This window comes from Podarcis bocagei, assembly GCF_964188305.1.
Source record: "Podarcis bocagei genome assembly, chromosome: 12".
In the NCBI taxonomy this organism is placed as follows: Eukaryota; Metazoa; Chordata; class Lepidosauria; order Squamata; family Lacertidae; genus Podarcis; species Podarcis bocagei.
The window spans coordinates 15,014,754-15,039,407 of NC_138137.1; the positions used below are offsets into that span (position 1 = coordinate 15,014,754).

The 24,654-nt window shown below is 44.5% G+C and overlaps 2 protein-coding genes and 1 long non-coding RNA gene across 5 annotated transcripts in view; 1 reads left to right on the plus strand and 2 right to left on the minus strand.

Annotated features, from left to right (window-relative positions):
* The window catches only part of COL6A6 (collagen type VI alpha 6 chain), a 172,733-nt gene extending 153,649 nt beyond the window's left edge, over window positions 1-19,084 (minus strand). Inside the window, exons 1-4 of one of the 2 annotated variants that reach the window (XM_081164255.1) lie at window positions 18,290-19,084; window positions 9,187-9,279; window positions 7,775-8,386; window positions 2,941-3,555 (exon numbers count right to left, since the gene is read on the minus strand). In XM_081164255.1, coding sequence (XP_081020381.1) covers window positions 2,941-3,555; window positions 7,775-8,386; window positions 9,187-9,253 — 1,294 coding nt within the window. In that variant the 5' untranslated portion in view covers window positions 9,254-9,279; window positions 18,290-19,084. Of the gene's footprint in view, window positions 1-2,940; window positions 3,556-7,774; window positions 8,387-9,186; window positions 9,795-18,289 lie in introns of those variants that run through there. The other variant, XM_081164256.1, reaches the window with a different exon arrangement.
* The window catches only part of LOC308570294, a 38,683-nt gene continuing 23,900 nt past the window's right edge, over window positions 9,872-24,654 (plus strand). The window contains exons 1-2 of the long non-coding RNA XR_014001090.1: window positions 9,872-10,078; window positions 19,099-19,260. This is a non-coding gene — a long non-coding RNA (uncharacterized lncRNA). The remainder of the gene's footprint in view (window positions 10,079-19,098; window positions 19,261-24,654) is intronic.
* The window catches only part of LOC308569974 (collagen alpha-4(VI) chain-like), a 99,096-nt gene continuing 98,283 nt past the window's right edge, over window positions 23,842-24,654 (minus strand). For both annotated transcript variants that reach the window (XM_081164252.1, XM_081164251.1), the window contains one exon: window positions 23,842-24,536. In XM_081164252.1, the coding sequence (XP_081020378.1) occupies window positions 24,364-24,536 (173 nt within the window). In that variant the 3' untranslated portion in view covers window positions 23,842-24,363. The remainder of the gene's footprint in view (window positions 24,537-24,654) is intronic.

Below are 24,654 nucleotides of genomic sequence, written 5' to 3' on the forward strand. Positions count from 1 at the left end.
AGCCAAGTTACAGGGAACCAGGCAGAGGGCCTTCTCAGTAGTGGTGCCCATCCTGTGGAACGTCTTCCCATCAGATATCAAGGAAATAAACAACTACCTGGCTTTTAGAAGACATCTGAAGGCTTTAGGGAAGTTTTTAATGTTTGCTGTTTTATTGTGTTTTTAATATTCTGTTGGGAGCTGCCCAGACTGGCTGGGGAATGCCAGCCAGGTGGGCAGGTTATAATGATGATGATGATGTTCACCTAAGCACTTTTTGGGACGCAGGTGGCACTGTGGGTTAAGCAACAGAGTCTAGGACTTGCCAATCAGAAGGTCGGCAGTTTGAATCCCTGCACAGGGTGAGCTCCCGTTGCTCGGTCCCTGCTCCTGCCAACCTAGCAGTTCGAAAGCACGTCAAAGTGCAAGTAGATAAGTAGGTACCGCTCAGGTGGGAAGGTAAACGGCATTTCTGTGCGCTGCACTGGATTGCCAGAAGCAGCTTAGTAATGCTGGCCACATGACCCGGAAGCTGTACGCCGGCTCCCTCGGCCAATAAAGCGAGATGAGCGCCGCAACCCCAGAGTCGGTCACGACTGGACCTAATGGTCAGGGGTCCCTTTACCTATACCTTTAAGCATTTTTTAATTTGCATGTGTAATTTAACATGTGCATGCAACAAACATGCATTTTGAAGAACATGCATTGTAGAACATAATATGAGTTTGTGGGACCAGGCCAATGGCTCATCGAGTTCAGCTTCCTTTTCTCACAGCAGCAAACCAGACGCCTATAGGAAGTTTGGAAGCTGGACATCAGCACAACCACACTCTTCCCACTTGCAGTTCCCATCACCTTGCATTCAGACATATAATATAGTGAACATAACCATTGTGTCTAGTAGCCTTTGGCCAGGGAGCCAGGGTTGGCCAAGTGTTGAGTCTAGACTTGTTAGGAAACCCAGGTTTGGTGCTACATATGTGTCAGGGAACTGACATCGGAGTGAGAGGCGGAGGGAAGGCTCTCAAATGATGCTGGAGAAGGGCCCAGCAGGGAGAGAGGCAGCTCCGCAGATGGGGAAGCAAATCAGCGCAACACCAGGGATATAGAGGGGCTGTTGGGGGAATCGGCGAGAGGGCTCCAGGACTCTTCACCGGACACCAGCGGGGAGAGCACGGGTCCTCCGCTACCCACGCCCACCCTGCGCAGAAGACTTCCGCGCAGAGAGAGTAGGAGGAGACTGGGTGTCAAACAACTTTTATGTTGGAAAAGATTTAAGAAACGCCCACTGACGGATTCTGCTAGCGACTGAGGCAGCCACCATGAGAAGGGGCTGTCCAGACTGAAAGGTTTAACAAGGCAACATAGCCAGGAGAGGCGGCAACTTACGCACGAGCAACCCCATACCCATTACAATATGTGATATGGTCCTGATCTGTTGCTACATGACATTGCAGCAAGAAGACAGAACACTTTCTCTTCTATGGAGTGCTCCCTTTCTCCCGCAACCTCTGCCAATGAGATCAGTGTGATCTATTAGTTTCTCTACAAATGGGGGTGGGACATTTTCTTGGGTTCTGGCCAGGTCCCTCCTTATCGCCCTGCTCCCATCCTGCCTTGATAACTATTGGAAGCAGCAAGAAGCTTCTGTGAGTTTTGTGGGAGAACACAAACTCAGCAGGCCCCATGGATCCCTCCGCAGCTCTCTGAATTAGGCCTGCAAAATGTTAGCAAGTGATTGTAAGAAACCATATTTTCCCCAATCCCCCACATTTGTAAATGGAAGGAGAGAGTCATTCTTATCAGAACATGCGATCCTGTTCAGATGGCTCTCTTCCTAGTCATACTGAGATCATCCAAAAGTTATCATATTCCAGGATTAATCTCACAGTGATGTCTGTGGATCCTCATGATATAGTGGCAGGCCTTTGGGGAAGTGCCATAACTCAGTGATATGTATGCAGAAGGTCTCAGGATCAAGCCCTAATATCTCTAGTTCAGGTTGAGGGAGATTTCTGACTCAAACCCTGGAGAGCCATTGCCAGTCGGCTGAATTTCCCAGAAACTAGAGACAGGTTCCAGAGTCCGTGACAGACAGAAACAAGAGGAAGATCTGCAAAGGTGCTGCAAAACTAGTCAAATGTTGTATCTTGCGCTCTTTTTTCAAGAGAGATGGGAAGCAGGGCTCACACCATCAGCTCTGGTGTGACAGGCCAACTCCTTCAGGCCTCCTTTCCCCCAGGGAACAGCTATTCCATCAGGCTGCCTCAGTGGGAGAGATAGGAAGAAGGGCTCATTCCACCAGCTTTGCTGAAAGCCCGGCTCTGCCATGCACTTCCTATCCCTGAATTGCGCAAAAAACCCAGTCACTATAAGAACAACTGTTCAAGAACTGGTGCCTGAATTTTCGTTTCCCCCTACTTCCCTCCCTGTCCCTTTCCCCTTGTGTGACCTTTTATTTTAAATTGTAAAGGACAGTCTCATTTTAATTGACTGGATGTAAACCATCCTGGGCGACTTTTTGGCTGAAGAGCAGGATACAAATGCCCTACATAAATAATAGGATAATAGATTATGCTATCTTCCCTTTTTAGCTTTTTCAAGGGAGAGCATGCTGTTGTTGTTGTTTGGCTTCCTGCTTTCCAGTCTGCTATTGTCACATTTTTTTAGAGCCAAATGATATCAATAATAATAATAATAATAATAATAATAATAATAATAATAATATATTTATTTATTTATACCCCGCCCATCTGGCTGGGTTTCCCCAGCTACTCTGGGCGGCTTCCAACAGAACATTAAAATACAATAACCTATTAAACATTAATAATAATAATTTGTTAAATGAAAATTCAGGCACCAAATGAATCTTCTGCAACACCTCTGGAGATGTTCTTCTTGCTTTTGCCAAGGAACTAGAGTATTGCAAGTCTCCTGAAACAGCATAAGACGACAAGTTACCTCTTTTAAGCAGTTCTGCTCTTTTGTTATCCATGTAGAGCTTTCGTTGCACCTGATTCACCACCTTCTTATGAAAAACGAGAGCCTGGCGTGGCAAGTGGGGAAATGTTTTCAGGTGGGTTACGTATTGTTGTGGTGGGTACGCAGCTATGCGGGTTAACTGAGTGACATCAGCCCTTTCGACGCCAATTGCAAACACTGTCACACCTGCTCTCCTGAGAACGGTCGCAGCATTGCCCACCCCATCTTCTGAAGGCCTGTGAGTGATAAGAATGGCTATTTGTTCCACCCCCTGGGTCTTCCTGCTTCCGGAACTTTCCGTGAAAACTTTCTCCCTTGTGAAATTAATGGCCAAGCCAACGTTGGCCTTTCCTGCCTTGGGAGAAAGACTTTGTATGCGCTGCAGAACATTTGTCTTATCCATTTCCATCCGCAGTAAAAATATCACCTCGGGTTTAGCGCTGAACGTCACCAAGCCAACCTTGACGCATTTCTCCTTCACATCCAGAGAAGACACCAGCTTTTCCAAAAATATTTGAATCTTCTCAAATTTGTTTTGCGGAGGACCCGCATCCACTATGAACACCACGTCGGCGACTGCATCGTCATCACAAGCTGCAGTGGGAAGAAAATGCAAGATTAAACATTGGCTATTGCTTGGCTCCCCTTCAGGGATCACTGCCTTGCCGTGGCGAAGGGCCTTGCTTCTTTGGAGAAAAGCAATGACAAACCTAGACAGCATCTCAAAAAGCAGAGACATCACCTTGCTGACAAACGTCCGTATAGTTAAAGCTATGGTTTTCCCAGTAGTGATGTATGGAAGTGAGAGCTGGACCATAAAGAAGGCTGATCGACAAAGAATTGATGCTTTTGAATTATGGTGCTGGAGGAGACTCTTGAGAGTCCCATGGACTGCAAGAGGATCAAACCTCTCCATTCTGAAGGAAATCAGCCCTGAGTGCTCACTGGAAGGACAGATCCTGAAGCTGAGGCTCCAATACTTTGGCCACCTCATGAGAAGAGAAGACTCCCTGGAAAAGACCCTGATGTTGGGAAAGATGGAGGGCACAAGGAGAAGGGGACGACAGAGGACGAGATGGTTGGACAGTGTTCTTGAAGCTACCAGCATGAATTTGACTAAACTGCAGGAGGCAGTGGAAGACAGGAGTGCCTGGCGTGCTTTGGTTCATGGGGTCATGAAGAGTCGGACACGACTAAACAACTAAACAACAACAACAAATTGCTTGGCTATTCTGAGCCAGTGAAACTGCCTTCGCAATGGCGCAGCCATGCTCAACCATCCCAAGGGATCTGTTCTCCGCTGCAGGCCAGGGATGAGGAATTTTGGGCCCTCCAGATGTCCCACCCCGCGGCTGCGGTGTAGCTAGCTGCTCGGGTGCCTGGTGCAGGTAGGGGTGTCCTGCAGCTGGGGGCAGGGCGTGTTAGGATATAGTTCCCATGGCTAAAAAAGCCACCTCTATTGGTCTGTCTCCCCTCCAACTGTATTACCTGGGTTATGAAGGCGCCCAAAAGATGTTAAAGCAAAGATTATGGGATAATGCACATAGTGACTTGCGATCTTGATCACACGCAGTCTGTAGTCCGCTGGCAGTAGGAGTACAATGTGGGTATGTCTTTAAGTTAACAACTTACATTAAAAACCTGACAGTACCAAACTATCAAAGGCTTTTCACCAAAGCCAGACTAAACGTCTTTCCTTCTGCAGTGTTGATTGGCAGGTTTAGAGGAGTTCCCTACCAGGACAGACTTTGCTCGTGTGCTCAAGACATCGATTCCATAAAACAAATTTTGTTGCATTGTGCAAAATATGAGAAAGCCAGGGCTGAACTGATACTACCCTTGCTGGTACCTTTCCCGGGAAAATCAGAGGCTTACTATGTCAGGTTCCTATTGGAAGACCGGACAAATGCTAGAACATTAGCAGTGGCAAAGTTTTTATCGGTCATTGCAAGAACAAATGATCCCTATATTCTGAACAAAATGCTTGTTTAAACTGGAGGTAGACTGTATGAATTGTGTATTGCTTTGTAATGATTTGTTGGGTCTCTGGACCATAATAAAGATTGATGATGATATACCGTATTTTTTGCTCTATAAGACTCACTTTTTCCCTCCTAAAAAGTAAGGGGAAATGTGTGTGCATCTTATGGAGGCTGCGCAGCTATCCCAGAAGCCAGAACAGCAAGAGGGATCACTTCTTTCACTGTGCAGTGATCCCTCTTGTTGTTTTGGCTTCTGAGATCCAGAATATTTTTTTTCTTGTTTTCCTCCTCCCAAAACTAGGTGCGTCTTATGGTCTAGTGCGTCTTATAGAGCGAAAAATACGACAGTTCCATTCCACCTTAAAAGGGTACAGGCATGACGTTTGTGTATCACATGCCTGTTTACTCCCAGCACAGTCTGCTGGGAACTTCCGTTGTATGTAGCTTTTGTGTTACTGCTGTTTTTCCCGAGACGAAGGGATGCAGACATGTTTTCTTTTGTCCCTGAACTATGCTGAATAAATGCTGTATCTAATGCTTACATCTGCCTTTGTCCGCCTCATCTGCTGTGTGGAGATTTACACACTCAGCTGACAGAGCGTGCCCAAGTCTCCAAGCGTATCTGAGGCTCGTGTTGCTAACTGACTGATGCTGTTCCACGGGAGACCAGTGATTGTCTGGAGCCAGCTGGGGGCCTACCTGATGCCCCCGTCTCCCCAGCAGTATCCCAATAGGGTGATCCATCCATGGGGGCAAAGCGAGCCTCTCTGCCACCTCCCCCAAAGCTGTAGGGTGGCTGAGGGGCAGTAGGCAGACGCAAGTTCCACGTTGTCGTTTCAGGCAGCGAGGAACCTAAGCCACCACGTCACTCCTAAAAAGTTTCATGAGCCCAATATTTTTTTTAAAAAAAGCTCATTTTGTCACACACACACACACTGATGACACCTGGGGCAGACCGCACTCCCCATACGCCCCTTCCTCCACCACTAGTCCCACCATCCCTGACCTTCACCCAAGCTTCCTGTGGCTGATGAGAACTTGAGTCCAGCAACATCTAAGAAGCCAAAGCTTCTCCAACCTGCATCTAGACCCAGGAAGATTTCTACAACAGGGTGGGACTGTTTTCATGACCAAGCATAAGATGCTGAATTGCAGAGGTGCTGAGCTGATTTGAATGATTTGTTGTTTGATTTTCTACGCTGCGGCTTTCCTGTTGTAAGGCATGATTGCCATATACAATAGATGGCTTTTTCTTGATTTCCTTTAATATATTTATAACTGAGCAGCCCTGAACTGGGAGAGTTCGATAATTCAGAGCTTTGTCAAACTGGGGGCATCTTGCTTGTGCCTTGCTAACCCTATTAACTGGTAACCATTGTTAAAATTTATTGCAACGGTGAAATGGCAGAAATGGAAAAGTTGGACTCGAATTTAAGGGATAGACAAATTTGCGAATCCAAGGTGTCAGAAATGGCTATTACCTCACTATTCAAAACAATAACTCATTGACTATAGCTCAGTTGGCTAGAGTGTGGTGCTGATAATGCCAAGGTTGAAGGTTCGATCCCTGTATGGGACAACAGCATATTGCAGGGGGTTGGACTAGATGATCCTCAGGGTCCCTTCCATCTCCCTGATTCACTCATTCTATGACTAAAAGTGACTAAATATATTTGGTTCTTTTGTGCACCAGATTCTTACTTATGGCTCATCCTATACCTGCTTGCCTGTTGGACCCCATAGGAATTGCTCCCGAGTGAACATGTGTAGGGTTAAAAAGCTGTTTTAAAGCAAGTTGGATAACCCACCTGCCAATCAAAACGTGTCATTATAATGTCACGTGGTTGACAGGTAAGTTGCCTGCCCCACTCTCATGTCAAAATCATTTGCACTGGGTTTCCGAGCATCTGAGAACCAGCTTGCTATTGGGCGCTTGAGAACAGCAGTGCAAGGGGTGCTATCAGCATCCTTACGCTCAGTTCTTCAGCCAATGTGGAGGAGCAAAAGAAATCTGCTTGTTGTGAGCTGCTTGCTTAGACAGGGAATAACTAAACTGAGCAATATCTCCTCTCCCCCCCCCCCTCAGGAGCTGACAGGAACAGTAGTACCTCGGGTTACAGACGCTTCAGGTTACAGACACTTCAAGTTACAGACTCCACAAACCCAGAAATAGTACCTCTGGTTAAGAACTTTGCTTCAGGATGAGAACAGAAATCGCATGGCGGCAGCAGGAGGTCCCATTAGCTAAAGTGGTGCTTCAGGTTAAGAACAGTTTCAGGTTAAGAACGGACCTCTGGAATGAATTAAGTTCTTAACCCGAGGTACCATACCACTGTACACACAACCAACACATAGGGATACCATAGGAAGACCTCAAAATTACTGAGCTTTTTTAAAAAGAAGAAAAGAAAAGAAACCCACCAAAATTGTTAAGCTTCTTTTGGGAACAACCCCAAAGTGTTAAGCATTTTTTAAAAAAAGCTTTTGGAACTGTTTCCGCTGCTTTTTCCATTGCGTTGCCATACATCCAGGTTTTCCCTAACATTTTGCCAGTTCGGCAAAATCCCCCCGACACCATTTTTACACCTGAAAACGAGAACACGCCAAGAATTTGCCAACACGGAGTTGAACCCTACACTCCCACCCGTCAGCTGACATCATGAGTGACATCAGCTAGTGGGCAGGTGGGAGTGGTTTGGGGAAAATAGTGTCAAGTGTGTTTTGAGTAAGACCCCAGACCATATATGGGACAAACCAGTTGTATACTTTTGTTTCTAGCACTGCCACCCTCTTCCTTATAAAACTATTTTCAACAGCATCTCACTTCTTACCTTCTATAACTGTCCCATTATTTACTTTGTCCTCAGCTCTCTTGCTCGTTAGATCTGGGTGGTTGTTGTCACCTACGTGAATGGCATCTACGATTCCGGAAATGTTCTGAGAAAATAAAACGAGTTCTTCTGTTCTAGGGAAAAAGAAGCTAAATGGTTTTGTGGCCATCCGAATTAGTTCGTCGTAGGAAGCATCCTCCATGCCCACTGCAATGACCTTCACTCCTGCTTTGTGCAACAATTGGGCACTTTCTTCTACATCATCACCAGATGGTTGAGATGTCATCACAACCAAAATCTTGGACCGGTCCCTTTCAGGAATTGGCTTCCCGTAATAGGTCTCATGAATCTTCCGGAGAGCAGTACCAGTTTTCAAGGGCCCACCTCTGAACACAACTTTGTTTTTGATATGGTTCAACATTGGAATCTTCCCTTTATAGGTATCCAGTTGGAATTCATTGTATACTTGATCGTTATACTGGGCAAGGGCAACACGATACTCATTAGGACCTAGCAGTAAACCATCAATGACTTTGCTAATAAACGTTTTGACATGGTGTGAAGACGTATTGCTGCTAGCAACCAAAAAAACAATATCGGCAGGCTGGGGGGCTAAAAAGAAAGAAAGGAAAGGAGCAAGATTAAGGAATCAATGCTTAATCTTCAAGTGTTCATTTCTCACAGAGAGTAAGAAAATAGTACAATAACTAAGGTGGAGTCTAGCAGTCTAAGGGGCTCAGATGAAAACTTTACCATGACTGTTTGAAGTGGTATCACAGTGTTTTAAATGTATGGGGTGAATGGCCTCAGTCCAGGTATGTTTTATTGATTGGGTGTCCCAAAATTCTCCTGTACCTCCCATAACTCTATCCAGGACTTTTTGTTCCATCAGTCAATTAACATGTGCTAGGGCCACATCTGAACGTATGAAAACTGTGCCTGGTGTTTTGCTCAATTGTAAAGGTAAAGGTAAAGGGGCCCCTGACCATTAGGTCCAGTCGTGGCCGACTCTGGGGTTGTGGCGCTCATCTCGCTTTATTGGCCGAGGGAGCCAGCGTCCAGCTTCCGGGTCATGTGGCCAGCATGACTAAGCCGCTTCTGGCCAACCAGAGCAGCGCACGGAAACGCTGTTTACCTTCCCGCCAGAGTGGTACCTATTTATCTACTTGCACTTTGCCATGCTTTCAAACTGCTAGGTTGGCAGGAGCTGGGACAGAGCAACGGGAGCTCACCCTGTTGCAGGGATTCGAACCGCCGACCTTCTGATCAGCAAGTCCTAGGCTCTGCAGTTTAACCCACAGCGCCACCCGTGTCCCATCAATTGCTCAATTGTACAAATATACTATTTGTGGTACTCTGGTTTTTCAGAGGAGCAAACATGACCATTTTAAAGCAAGAAAACAGTGCCTTACCTGGTTTATGACCCATCGACATCTGAGCCTCAGTAACGATGAAAATAAACACCAAAAACATCTTCATATTTTGTGCAAGTTGTCAAGTGTTTGCTACGGAGGGGAAAACAGACAATCTCATGCACTGGTTCATCATGGGTTTAATTCAAAATAGTAACATGAAGACCTTGGCTGGAGATATGAAAACAATCCCCTTTGAATCTGCTGTCCGGAGTGACTTTTTCATCTTCCTTTATGGCATTTACATATGTCCCTATGTAAGTCAACGCGGGACAGAACCACACATTATGAATGCCTCTGGCTGCTATTAAAAGCATAGCCACACATCTCATCCTCTCTGCCAATAACATCTAGAAACCAAAACACCTTCATTTTACAAGTTTCTGCCAGATCCCACAGGAGAGCTCCCAAGACCACTTCTTTGATCGGTGATTAATTTAGATAAGAAGCTACTGTTTGGTTCTACTCTTCACAGTCAATAAGGCACTTGGCATCTGTCTATCTCTAGAGACAATGGAGTTTGCCCCTGGGGGTGAATTCAAACAGCTGCATTAGGAACACCAACGTGACCTCCCCAGGGCACAAGCCTGGGCAGCGTGTATGGAGGTTCTGGGCTGCCCAGATGACAAGTACAAAATGCATCACAAAGCAAATGATCTCATAATATAAGGCTTGGAAACCAAGCCTTATGAGCAATGGTTGAAGGAGCTGGCTATGTTGAGGCTGGAAAAGAGGAGACTGAGAGGAGATCATCTTCAAATATCTCAAGGGCTGTCACATGGAAGATGGAGCATGCTTGTTTTCTCCTGCTCCATAGGGTGGGACCCCAAGCGATGGCTTCAAGTTACAAGAAAGAATATTCTGGCTAGACATCAGGAAGAACTTCCTGGCGGTAAGAGCAGTTTGACCGTGGAACGGTCTCCCTTGGGAAGTGGTGGACTCTCCTTCCTTGGAGGTTTTTAAGCAGAGATTGGATGGTCATCTGTCAAGGATGCTTTAGTTGAGATTCCACTATTGCTGGGGGTTGAACTAAATGACCCTTGAGGAAGCTGTGGCTGGATGGCTACTTGGGAGCCAGTTGAAGTTAAATCCTTCAAAGACAGAGGTCCTTCGGCTGGGTTGGGACAATATGGGATGGGGGGGCAACTCCCATCTCTTGTGGAGGCGCAATTAGTGGCAGCACTGTCCATTAAGAGTTTGGGTGTAATCTTTGACACCTCCCTTTCTACGGAGGTGCAGATTGTAGCTATAACAAAGGCGGCATTTTTCCATCTCCGCCAAGCTAAGCAGTTGGCTCCTTACCTCTCTCGCCCTGACCTAGCCACTATGATCCACGTGACGGTCACCTCCAGATTGATTATTGTAACTCGCTCTACGTGGGGCTGCCCTTGAGACTGACTCAGAAACTCCAGCTGGTGCAGAATGCCGCGACGAGACTCCTTACGGGGTCCTTGCTGTGAGATCACATTCACCCAGTGCTATACCATCGGCACTGGCTCCCGGTGGAGTACAGGACCAGGTTGAAGGTGCTGGTTTTAACCTTTGAAGCCCTATACAGCCTAGGACCCTCGTACCTAAGGGACCGCCTCTCCTGGTATGTCCCACAGAGGACCTTACGGTCTTCAAATAAAAACATCTTGGAGATCCCGGGCCACAGGGAGGTTAGGCTAGATTCAACCAGAGCCAGGGCTTTTTTGGCCGTGGCCCTGATCTGGTGGAAGGATCTGTCACAAGAGACTAGGGCCCTGCGGGACTTGACATCTTTCCACAGGGCCTGCAAGACAGAGCTGTTCCACCAGGCCTTTGGCCAGGGCACAGTCTGACCCCCTCTCTCCTTCTGCAATCTTCATAGAACTCTAGCCCAATGGTTGCCATTAATTTGATTCTGAACTGATTTTAGAATGTATGTCAATTAATTGACTTTGATTTTATTTAAACTGCACTATTTTTACTGCTGTTAGCTGCTCTGAGCCCGGCTTTGGCTGGGGAGGGCAGGATATAAATATATTATTATTATTATTATTATTATTATTATTATTATTATTATTATTATTATCATCATCATCATCTTCCAACTCTACAATTCTATGATTCTATGGTACACGACCACTTCATGGACAGCTGCTAATGAGAATTAGAGTCACTATGCCACTGTGGATTCTTCAATGTATAACAAATATGGTTTATGCAGAATGTCAGCTGCATCCCATTGCTGACAGAGGGGGAGAGCTTGGAGAGACAGGAGGAGGTAATTAGGCAGGAATGCAGAATGAGGGAGGAGCAGCCAAGTTGCAGTAGAAGCCTGAGTTCCGAGAACAAGGAGAAGGGGGGGCAGTTCCAGGGAGAAGACACAGACTGAGTCCAAGTTGAAGCTTGGACTCAGAGGGAGGGCCACCGTAAAAAGCCCATCCCATGAGGCGCGGACGAGCAAGAATTAATGAGAGGCGTGAACAGGACAGGAAGTGTAAGTGGGAAGAGGAAGGGGCAGAACTCAGACTCGGCAACAGCTAATTTGGAAGCAGACGCTGAGTGACTGAGCTCCAGTGTGATTAACAATAATAATAATTTATTATTTATACCCCGCCCATCTGGCTGGGTTTCCCCGGCCACTCTGGGCGGCTTTCAACAGAATATTAAAATACAATAATCTATTAAACATTAAAAGCTTTCCTAAACAGGGCTGCCTTCAGATGTCTTCTAAAAGTCTAGTAGTTGTTTTTGACATCTGGTGGGAGGGCGTTCCACAGGGCGGGTGCCACTACCAAGAAGGCCCTCTGCCTAGTTCCCTGTAACTTGGCTTCTCACAGTGAGGGAACCGCCAGAAGACCCTCGGTGCTGGACCTCAGTGTCTGGGCAGAACGATGGGGGTGGAGACGCTCCTTCAGGTATACTTGACCGAGGCCATTTTGTGTGTTTGGAGCAATAAACCTGAATTAATTGCTGCTGGAGTTGTCTCGCTTCTGTGGGAGAGACCCAACCACTCCACAGAACGATGAAGTGAGCAGAAGGTCTTAGAAACCTAGATAGAAATACAGTAGTATGAAGAGTATGATACTGTCTGTATTACTCTTAGTTTTTCTGGAGCAATGGAATGCTCAGAACATTTGTCATGTGAGCAACAAAAGACATGGTAATGTCTGAAAAACCTATATTTGTTTTTCAGTGCTGTTAATGAGATTTGCCATCTTACAGGGCCTCGTTTTTCAGTTCAATTTATTTTATTTTATTTTTTCTGGTGAATTTCTTACTTCTGCTTTAAAGCAGATGGCTTGGCATGACTTTAATTCGCTTTGCTTATGGTATTAAGCACCATGAGCCAAGCTATGTTCTTGGACATCCTGGAATGCGTTTTGGAGAATGAGGTTATATTATGACTTGAGGTAAAGTATAAGCAAGAGAGACAGTGATAAATGTTCCTTGGCTTTGTCTTCCTTTGAACATTTCCAAAATGTATTCTCAATCCTTATTTTTCATTATACAGTAGAAGTCCAGAATTAGCAGGGCAGGCAAGGAGTGTGTTGTTATATATTGAAAGAAAATTACCTCAAAATACAACATAGATGGTATTTAACACCTGAAAGAATAGCAAAAATGAATAAAAATTGTAGCGATGTCTGCTGGCGATGCAACACTGGAAAAGGTACTATGATACATATATGGTGGAATTGTTTAAACATCAAACAATTTTGGGAAACAATATATAATGAAATGAAAAAAATGTTCAGATATTCATTTAGGAAAACACCAGAAGGTTTTCTATTGGGAATAGTACCAGGAAGTCTAAAAGAAGAAGACAAGACATTATATTCATACGCAACAGTAGCCGCAAGGCTATTGATTGCGAAAAACTGGAAAAGTGGTATTATACCGACAAAAATAGAGTGGCTTGCCAAATTATTGGAGTACTACAATATATCCAAAACAATGGGAGAAATTGGAAGGATCTCAAAAGAGAAGATTGACAAGGACTGGAAGGTGTTTAAAGGATACTTGCAAAACCATATTGAAAAATCAGAACTCCTATTAGAATAAAAAAGTTCTGTTTTAAATACTGGAATACTAAATAAGATGGATAACAATGTGTAATAGAAAAAGAAGCATGAAATTAGGTTAAAGGTGTGTGAAAGAAAGTAATAGAAGTGGAAAGAAATTGAAATTGAGTAGATTGGAAGTCTAACACAAAGGTGGGGTGGTGGATGGTGATGGGAAAAGGAATTATCTGTGGGATTGAGTGTAGGTATGTTTGAACATTTTTAAGGATTGTATGAAATGTATGTTTGTATATTCACAATATGTGTGTATTAATGCTGAATTATTTTAACAATAAAAATTTTTCAAAAAAGGGGAGGGGGAGGCAAGAAGGATGTAAGCCACACATGGTAAACGTGGCTTCAGTCAGAAGAGGTTTATTTTTTATGATGTTCAATTTTATGCATTTCAAAAAATTTAAAATCATTTTAACATCTCAAAACTTGACTTCCTTCCTCCTCTTTCTGCGGTTCTTTACATTTTTATATTTTCTGCATATTCCAAATATTTAATTTACTCATTTATTCATCTACTTTAAATATATACACTTATAAACTGCAGGCTATTGCAATAATCCTACCAATGCTCTTATCTGTTTACAGGTTTTTGTGTGTGTAAATAGTCAATAAACCATTTCCATTCTTTTATAAAAAGTTTGTTATCTTGATTTTTTTTTTTTCCTGGTAAGTTTCACCATTTCTGCATATTCCATAGGTTTTTGTATCCATCCTTCTTTCGCTGGGACTTCTTCTTCTTTCCCTTTTTGGGCAAGTAACATTCTTGCCACTGCAGTTGCATACATGAATAAATTTCTATATAGTTTGGGTAGTTCTGTCCCCATAATTCCCAATTCTGGCTTCTCTTTAGATCGTATAAATCTTTGGCCCATTTACTATAATATTTCTTTAAGTAGTCTGAAAAAGGCAACCATTCTTCCATAAAACGCTCAGCATTGTTGTTGTTTAGTCGTTTAGTCTTGTCCGACTCTTTGTGGCCCCATGGACCAGAGCACGCCAGGCACTCCTCTCTTCCACTGCCTCCCGCAGTTTGGTCAAACTCATGCTGGTAGCTTTGAGAACACTGTCCAACCATCTCGTCTTCTGTCGTCCCCTTCTCCTTGTGCCCTCCATCTTTCCCAACATCAGGGTCTTTTCCAGGAAGTCTTCCCTTCTCATGAGGTGGCCAAAATATTGGAGCCTCAGCTTCAGGATCTGTCCTTCCAGTGAGCACTCAGGGCTGATCTCCTTAAGAATGGATCGGTTTGATCTTCTTGCACTCCATGGGACTCTCAAGAGTCTCCTCCAGCACCACAATTCAAAAGCATCAATTCTTTGGCGATCAGCCTTCTTTATGGTCCAGCTCTCACTTCCATACATCACTACTGGGAAAATCAGCCGGGAGTCATTGTCATTATAAGAAAACAAGGGAGGCATTTGTGATGAGTTCTGGTACCTCTTTTTTTTTTTTTTTTTTTTTGCAAAAATAGGACCAGATGTTCCTATTTTCATCGGAGAAATCAGATCTTCCATACCAACACAAGAAGGGTCAGACAGTGAGACAGCAAGGACACAAGGTCTCCTCCTCACAAAACAAAAATGTCTGAAATGGGTTCTTGGAAAGGCATGCTGTTCTCTTAAATCCTTGAAGAAGGTGACATTGGTTGAGCGATGCACTAATTGTTCTTTCAGAAGAATCCTCTCTGGCCTGCTAAAACAGTTTTTGAATGCAGCAAATATGCTAAAAGAAAACATCATCATTTGCTGGTCAACAATGCCATAAAGCAATCCTTTGTTTGAACTGGACAACCACACAAATTATTTGTTTATCAAGATTTTCTGTTTAAATTTTTTCTTCTCATTGCACAGTTGTCCTTTCAACACGTTCCTGAAAACTTTCTGTATTGTCTCACACAATCTTCAAGTCCTGAGGCGGTGAAATACTGACCCAGACCACTTGTCACTATATTGAAGCATCCAATTTTGAATAGTTACTTCTTTAGCCGCTTCTGGCTGAGCACACAGAAGTTCATTCATTTTGCAATGCAAGGCCTGATCAAAAGGCTGTTTTGCTGCTGCCTGAGGCTTCCTGCCATTGTTGGTATGCATACGTTCCCAAAATCCATCCATCGGTGATCATCAAGTGTTATCAGAAATCAAATGGCGAAATGCTTTCTGCTCGTTGTGGCAAAGTTCTCCCCCAGATTACCCCGGACATCTGCTGAACAACTGTATTATCAAAGGTTTTCATTCATCCCAACAGGTGGATTTCAGTTACTTGCATATGGATCAGTATTGCAGGAATGGTTTTGTTAGATGCTGCAGGAACATCTTCCAAGTTTCTTTTCCTTCCTGTTTATAGTCACAATCAGTTCAGTCTCAACTTCATTTGATGTAGGACTCCTCTTCAATTTGTTACGCTTTGCACTGCAAGAAATATTTGTTTTCCATCCTGTGTCTATTGAAAGACCACAAACTTGCCTGATGAAAACTGAAGAAAACGACTAGGAACAAGAAACTTTGGAATAATAACTGCATCATTTCCCCCTCCCCTCTCCAACTACTTTAAGCTTTCATTAGCAAATTATTATTATTATTATTATTATTATTATTATTATTATTATTATTATTATTTTTAATACCCCGCCCTCCCCAGCAAAGGCTGGGCTCAGGGCAGCTAACACCAGGTATAAAAACAATTGATTAAAATACAACTTAAAAACAAGATTAAAATACAACATTCCCAATGTGATCCCAATGTGACCAGCTGTCATTGGGTATTTTGCATCCAGCAGCATGGAGACTTTAAGTTCTTAAATCTAGCTGTGTGATGTATTGGCAAGTCTAACCTGACACATTTCAGCATTCGTCTTCTCCTGCCCCTTTGTAGGTAAACCTAATCCAGACATATATTCAGTGTAGATCCTTATTATCTACAGCTTTCAATATCTAACTCCTTGTTATATTTCAAAACCACATGGATAAAGACCATCAGGCCCAGATTCCCCTGGTTAACTTTCCAAACTTTGATCCTAAGTGTAACATAAGCACAAGTTTCATACATCTGCAAACACTTCCCTGAACTGAAAGCATCTTCATAATGTTTATGCAAGAATACAAATTTCTTAATAGATATCTTGGATTCCAGTACTTGTCAAACTGGCAGCTGGCCTTGATAGGACACTACTTGAAGCAATGGATGACTTCAGACATCATGCAAGTCTAGAGTCATCTCCAGATGTTGTTGGACTCCAACCCCCATTAGCCCGAGCAAGCCTGGCCAGAGGTCAGAGGTGATGGGATTTGTAGTCCAGCAGAAGACCACAGGTTGACTACAGGAGCTAGCTGAGCCTTATCCTGGACTTGCATGTTTCCCACCCAGCATGCAGCCAAGGAAAACATTTGGGGAAATTTTGCTTCCTCTTTCTGGAGAATTTATATACTAATATATTTCCTCGCACACAAGGGTAAGATTTACAGAATGATCCAATGAGCCAATTGGGTGCAAACTTCTCAGACATCTGGGGAATAGTTCAACATATCTTTCAAACTGGTCACAAGATGTTCACATAGCAGGGGCAATCCATTTTCTGAATATTTGGTTTCTGGAGATGGGTTGGCCCACGAGATTTGTGGCTATCTCCACAAAGGAGTCGAATAAAATAGGTTTCTTTTGACGGAAACCCAGGAAAAGGAAAAGTGCCATTTGTCTGGGCTTTGTGAAGCGTGAAGCCCAATTCTTTAAGCAATTGCCCTGATGTGAAACAGAGCAGGCCTAGGCATGCAAAAACGCTTAGCTCACACTGACAGGTACAACACATATTGCCAACTTCACTTTGTGTATGTTTTGGCTTGGGTCCTTAGATAGTTTAAATTTCCCATCCCACCTTATGCTGCAGTCCTCTGCACCTCTTCCAAAAAAACCTTCTCTGGGTGGGTGGGGGGAACTCTCTTCAACAATGTGGGATGGAATAACATCCAGAACTGGTCTTGGAACCTGTGATAAGTTCACTTAAGGACATTACTCGAGAGCCTGTCCACCCCCTACCACTTTGAAGGGCTTTTTTCCTGAGGAATGCAGGTGGGAGGAAGGAATGGGAAACTTTCCTTGCATGAACTTCCTTAAGGATCCAATCTATAATGCATTTGACTTAAACACACACACACACATCGCCACATTGCAGTCACAACTGGAAATAGATTTGCTTTGGTTCCCAGAGTTTTCTTTAGTACTTAAGCCACTAAGTGTTGGTGATGTTTTAAATGGGACTTGTTAGGAGACACCTCTTGACAAGGGGCAATGCAGGGGGGAAATGTTCAATCATTTTCTGGCCATGTTGCTGTAATATTTGGGGGCGCGGTTTGGGAAGATGATGGGAGTAGAAAGACAGGCAAGGGTGTTGGGCTTCTCCGTTGACTTGTGTATATAATATCAACATTTTAATTGAAGGATAAAGATAAACGTAAAGGGACCCCTGACCATTAGGTCCAGTCGTGGCCGACTCTGGGGTTGCGGCACTCATCTCGCTTTATTGGCCGAGGGAGCCGGCGTACAGCTTCCGGGTCATGTGGCCAGCATGACTAACCCACTTCTGGCAAACCAGAGCAGCGCAAGGAAACGCTGTTTACCTTCCCACCAGAGCGATACCTATTTATCCACTTGTACTTTGACATGCTTTCGAACTGCTAGGTTGGCAGGAGCAGGGACTGAGCAACGGGAGCTCGCCCCGTCGCGGGGATTTGAACTGCCGATCTTCTGATCGGCAAGTCCTAGGCTCTGTGGTTTAGGATATATTACTTGATAGGACACAAGTTGATGCACATCTGACCTAGCAAGTATGTATTTACCCATTGTCGTTTGGGAAAGCTTTGCAAGTTGTTCTATAAATGTATCTATCTATATATATATTTGGGGGGGGGGAGAAAGAGAAAGGAAGAGTATAAGAGCAGAGTCACCCACAAGACAAAATTCAAGCAATCCTGCTCTACTCTGCTGCCCAGATTGGATTTCCTAAATTATCAAGCAAAGGAGACCCTCCTTGTCCTATTCAGCACCAAAGGCAGTTGCTGCTACTTACCAAGAGGAAAAAGAAGATGCTTCTCAGGTCAAAACCCATTCAAAGGATCTCAGGAGCAGTGGAAGCCTCTGTAGAAACGATTTGCCGCAAAAGGCTCTTCCCCATTGAAACGGGATGCATTTTTAAAGTTCTCCAGAGCACTTTGCTCTTCTCCCAAGATGACCTTTCCTGGCCTTTTCTTCCCTGCTACCTAACCTTTCCCTTCTCCAGCCTGTCTTCTTTGTTGATTCCACCACAAGAGAGGAGAAGAGTGAGCCTACCCTTGCCCTGGGAGAATCTCTTACTAACCTAATTTGCTCTTTGGGAATCAATCCAGTCCTGTAAATTCCTTAGCCAGCAGCGGTAGAAGATGGTCCTGGTGTTTTGTAGATTGTGTAGAGTTGGGGCGTGAGGGGTGAATCAGCGTTCTGACCTAACTCCTTCAGGTGTGGGGCTTCCCCCCTCCCCAGTACTGTTTTGGCTGGCAAAGCCATGCCCATTGGCAATGGCTCTGCAAGGACAATTTGGAGATGGATCTGAACTGCTGGTGAACCTTTCGCTGGTTGCCGCTGAGATGCCGAAGTTCCAGTGGGATGATCTATCAAGTGATTTTCCTGGCCTCGCTTGTCCACCATTCTTGGCCAAAGAACGCGGAGAAAATTAGCTGAATAGTTTCTACCTGGAGCGGTTTTGGGGCTGGGGGGGGCGGGGGCGGGCAGGATGTATAAATATGATACATCCCTCTGGGGCTTACTGGAAAATGAACACTATGCCCAAGTATTGACTTTCATCGTCGTCATAATTCTAACAGTATTTATTATCATTTCCAGCTATAATAGTGAGAATGTGCCGTTTTACAAGGAGGTTTTGCATTGCACTGTTACTACCTGCATCCTGCCGTGGGACCAGCAGCCAAAGCAGGAATGGGGAACCTATGACCTTCCATCAACTCCAGTTCCCATCAACCTCTGCCAGCAGAAGCCCATGATCAGGTATGATGAAAGTCGTAGTTCAACATCTGAAGGGCTGTTCCCAGCCCTGTTACAAAACTTGGGTGCTATCCCCCACTTTCTGCCAAGCCGCAGCAAGATTCCAGGGGGTTCCAGGGTCTGTGTTCCTTAGGAGACATGGCAGAGACTGTTGCGTGGCGAGTTCCCGCCTCCCCCAGTGGAAATAAAGACACATGACACAATAGTTGAATAGCCTTTCTTCTCCCTTCCTCTTCCCAGAACACCTTGCTAAAACAACCTCTCTTTTCCTGTCTCCTCACTCCCAGTTACCCTGGCAACCTTCCAAACCCCCAATCTCTGTGTTTTGTTTTGTTTTGTTTTGTTTTACACCAGACCGCAGTGGTGAGAGCGCCAAATCCTAACCACTAGACCACCAGGGAGCCCCCAGTCTCTGTTCAGGCCAAGGGGGTGGGGAGGACAGTTCTCTTGTACAGTCATACCTCATGTTACGTTTGCTTCATGTTACGTTCTTTCAGGTTACGTCCTGCGGTGACCCGGAAGTACCGGAAAGGGTTACTTCCGGGTTTTGTCGCTCGCGCATGCGCAGAAGTGCAAAAGGACATCACGCGCATGCGCAGAAGCGGTGAATCACAACCCGCGCGTGCGCAGATGCGCCGCTGCAGGTTGTGCTGTTTTCATGTTGCGAACAGGCCTCCAGAATGGATCCTGTTTGCAACCAGAGGTACCACTGTATTGGCCTGGCCATTCTGCCCAGGAATTCCTCTACAGCTTGTATTTCTCCCTTCACATCTCAAGCCATCCAAATCCTACCATTAATTAATTTCTAGGGTTTAGGGGAGTGTCCCCTCCAATCTATAACACCAACAACCAGTACCAACCCTGGGTGGGGGCATATTTAGGGCAACAGCCTGTGGAACTGGGCTCAAGAAACACATGCCATGAGCTAACTAAACAACAGCAACAACAACAATTCATTACTTATACCCCGCCCATCTGACCAGGCCTCCCCAGCTACTCTGGGCAGCTCCCAACAGAATATTAAAAACAAAATAAAACATTAAACATGAAAAACTTCCCTAAACAGGGCTGCCTTCAGATGTCTTCTAAAAGTCAGATAGTTGTTTATTCCCTTGACATCTGATGGGAGGGCATTCCACAGGGCGGGCGCCACCACCGATAAGGCCCTCTGCCTAGTTCCCTGTAGCTTCACTTCTCACAGTGAGGAACAGCCAGAAGGCCCTTGGAGCTGGACCTCAGTCTCCGGGCTGAATGATGGGGGTGGAGATGCTCCTTCAGGTATACTGGGCCAAGGCCGTTTAGGGCTTTACAGGTCAGCACCAACACTTTGAATTGTGCCCGGAAACATACTGGGAGCCAATGTAGGTTTTTCAGGACTGGTGTTATATGGTCTTGGCGGCTACTTTCAGTCACCAGTCCAGCTGCTGCATTCTGAATTAATTGTAGTTTCCGGATCACCTTCAAAGGTAGCCCCACATAGAGCTCATTGCTATAGTCCAAGCAGGAGATAACCAGAGCATGCACCACTCTGGCGAGACAGTCTGCAGGCAGGTAGGGTCTCAGCCAGCATACCAGATGGAGCGACTCACCTACTCAATAGATAAAACAAATATTGGCCACAGTGACCTGTACTGTATCAACACTAAAATATTAAGATGGTGGGTGTGGTTATTGTAATCTTATCCTTCCATCTCTATGCATGCCAATCAGGCATCTAAAAGCCATTCAAAGTACGATGATCAAATGTTGAAGGAGTGCTAAGACCTTCCACACCTGAGCAGGCATGGCTTTCCCCGCAGAAGCCCTAGGATCTGTAGTTTGTTAAGGGTGCTGAGATGTTCTTCCATATCAAAACCTCTCAGGAATCCAGGGAAAGAGGAATTGATTCTTATACCACTCTGGGAATTGTAGCTCTGTGGCTACCATACCTCCTAACACCTCTCGACACCCTGAACAAACTACAGCTCCCAGGATTCTTTGGGAGAAGACTCCACTGTTTAAAGTGGTATGGTGCCATTTTAAATGTATAATGCAGACAGGTTTGGTTTCAATGAGATTTATGCAGCCCAGCTGAGTGTAGGACTACAGCCACGGTTCATGACATGCCTTTTGCTTTACTGGGGTGTGTTTATTTTATTTTGTTCTGGGCGCCTGTAAGATATAGCATGTGGGAAAGCCATTTCGGATCCTTTTGAGAAACCCAATAGCTGGGCTTCTATACACTCCAGACAGTTAGATTTATGAGCTTAAGGAGCATAAAGAAGAATATGAAAAAATGCAGGAATGTAGCATGCTGTAAAATTCTTTATAGGCATCCGCTAGAGATGGTTTGCAGAGTTCGCTCATGGCTTCTCCATCAAGACTTTCTGTGTTTATTTGTACTACTAATATCAAATTCACTCAGACAGGTTTCAGTTTAAAGCAGGCTGTGTTCCGGCGTTGTGACTCATGTCTACAGACTCTTGCCCCTGAGTGGACTAATAGGAAAAGAAGGGATTGGGTCAGAAAGTGTTCCCATCAATTATTTTGGTTAATTTTAAACAAACCAATGCCCCCATTTTCATTTCATCCAGCCACACATTACAAGAGGGACTTTAGGGACGCGGGTGGTGCTGTGGTCTAAGCCACTGAGCCTCTTGGGCTTGCCAATCAGAAGGTCGGCAGTTCGAATCCCCACAACGGAATGAACTCCCATTGCTCAGTCCCAGCTCCTGCCAACCTAGCAATTCGAAAGCATGCCAGTGCAAATAGATAAGCAGGTACTGCTGTGGCAAGAAGGTAAACACCATTTCCGTGTGCTCTGGCACTCGTTATGGTGCCCTGTTGCACCAGAAACACTTTAGTCATGCTGGCCACATGACCTGGAAAGCTGTCTGTGGACAAACGTTGTCTCCGTCAGCCTGAAAGCGAGATGAACGCCACAACCCCATAGTCGCCTTTGACTGGACTTAACCGTCCAGGGGTCCTTTACCTTTGCCTTTTACAAGAGGGACTGTGTGAGGTGATACAGTGGTGCCCCGCAAGACGAATGCCTCGCAAGACAGAAAACTCGCTAGACGAAAGAGTTTTCCGTTTTGGAGGTGCTTCGCAAAACGAATTTCCTATGGGCTTGCTTCGCAAGACGACAATGTCTTGCGAGTTCCTGCTGGTTTTTTCCCTCCCCCCCTTTTTCTAAGCCGCTAATCCGTTTATCAGCTGATCCGATCAGCAGATAAGCCGCTAAAAGCTGCTAATAGCGCTAATCCGCTAATCCGTCAATGGGCTTGCTTCGCAAGACGAAAAAACCGCTAGACGAAGAGAATCACAGAACGGATTCTTTTCGTCTTGCGAGGCACCACTGTATTTAGTAATATACAACAACACAAAGGCATAAAGTTTTTAGATATGCTGTAAGCTGCCCAGAGTGGCTGGGAAAACCCAGCCAGATGGGTGGGGTATGTATGTACTGTATTTTTTGCTCTATAAGACTCATTTTTCCCCTCCTAAAAAGTAAGGGGAAATGTGTGTGCGTCTTATGGAGCGAATGCAGGCTGCGCAGCTATCACAGAAGCCAGAACAGCAAGAGGGATTGCTGCTTTCACTGTGCAGCGATCCCTATTGCTGTTCTGGCTTCTGAGATTCGGAATGTTTTTTTTCTTGTTTTCCTCCTCCAAAAGCTAAGTGCGTCTTGTGGTCTGGTGTGTCTTATAGAGCGAAAAATATGGTACGTATGTACAGTGTGTGTATGCATGCATGCATGTATGTATGTATAAAGGTTTACAATGTCCCCATGGTATGGCATAGGGCAGGGATTCCTTCAGCAGCGGCCAGGCAGACTGATATGGGAGTCGTAGTCCAACCAAAGTTTCAAGAATAAAAGCTGAGAAGGATTAGAAGAAACTTAATCAGCATTTAAAAAAAAAGTTCGGGTTTTTTTAACAATGTTAAGCTGATTTACCATACTGGAGAAACTTGACATTTTTTCTTTGGAGATACATTTTTTCTTTATGTTAAAAGTTTACCTAGTCCCTTTTTTATCAACTGCTGGTATCCAAGGCAGTGAAAACAAATATTAAAACAGCAGTTAGACACCCAAAACAGGTAAAAAATTAGAGAAGCACACCCTCCTGTTTCATTGAATGTACCCATTGGATAAGAACTAAGAACAGCTTAGTTTATGAACAACTTGGATTAAGAACGCTGCCAACCCGGAAGTAGGTGTTTTGGTTCGTGAACTTTGCCTTGGAAGCAGAACATGTTTTGCCTCCTGTTGAGTGTGTTCCATTTGTAAACTGAGTCCCCTGCTGCTATGGGAAAGCACACCTTGGTTTAAGAACGCTTTGGTTTAAGAACAGACTTCCGGAACGGATTAAGTTCATAAACCAAGGTACCACTGTAACTTGCCAATGCAACCCTATAGCTGTTTATTCAGAAGAAAGTTCCATTGGGTTCAATGGAACATACTCCAAAATAAGTAAATTGCATATTTTATATGAAAAAGCAATGTGGGCTTCATATTCATAACATGTTTTTTGGGAGGAACTGCTTTTATTCAAATACAGTGTGTTTATTTCAGACAACAACAAAAAGCTGGACTAAGAAGAATCAGTTGCATGAAACATTTATTACCACAATTTTGTAATTTTACACCTTGTGAAAAAACAGAACAGTTCTACTAGCCGTGACATTGTGTCAGTGGCAACCCAGAGCTCACTTTAAAATGTCTGAGGTATCGTTTGTCTCCTGTACAAGGTGCACATCTTGGTAATGAAGTGATATCAAGTTTTAGTCTTTTTTTAAAAATGTCCTCAGCTACAAAAAGCAGTTCTATAGTCAACGAATAAATTACTTTAAGAGCTGTGCTATTAATTGATTATAGCAGGGGGGGGGAACAAAACATCCTAAGGAAACCGGAAGTTCTGGTAAACTAAATATGTCAAAATAAATCTGTTGTGTATTTAAGGTGCCACAAGACACGCTGCTCTTATCAGATGCAAGCACAAAACTTTCTCTCTGCGCCACAAAATTTAAGACCTGTTTCATTTGATCTTGGGTATTCGTATTTGGGTTTATTCCACCTCTTTAGTGGATAACTAGACCCATAGTTCATGGCTGGCACTCTCCACGTTAGGATGAGTTGATGCATAAAGCTTCGCATTCTTCTCGAGTTTCAAATCTGTTGGCGTTTCCTCCACAGCCACCATACCAGAACTGGGTGCAGATGTGCAGCTTTTTCTCAAAATACCACTTCAGAACGTAATCGTCACACTCGCCGTTGTCCATATCCACTATGCAAGCGTCTGAGGGGGGAACAGAAGGGTTCGCGGTTACCAATGTGAAAATGATGCATGTTCCTTTTACAAATAGAATCATAGAAATGCAAAGTTGGAAGAGACCCCAAGCCCCCTGCATGCAGGA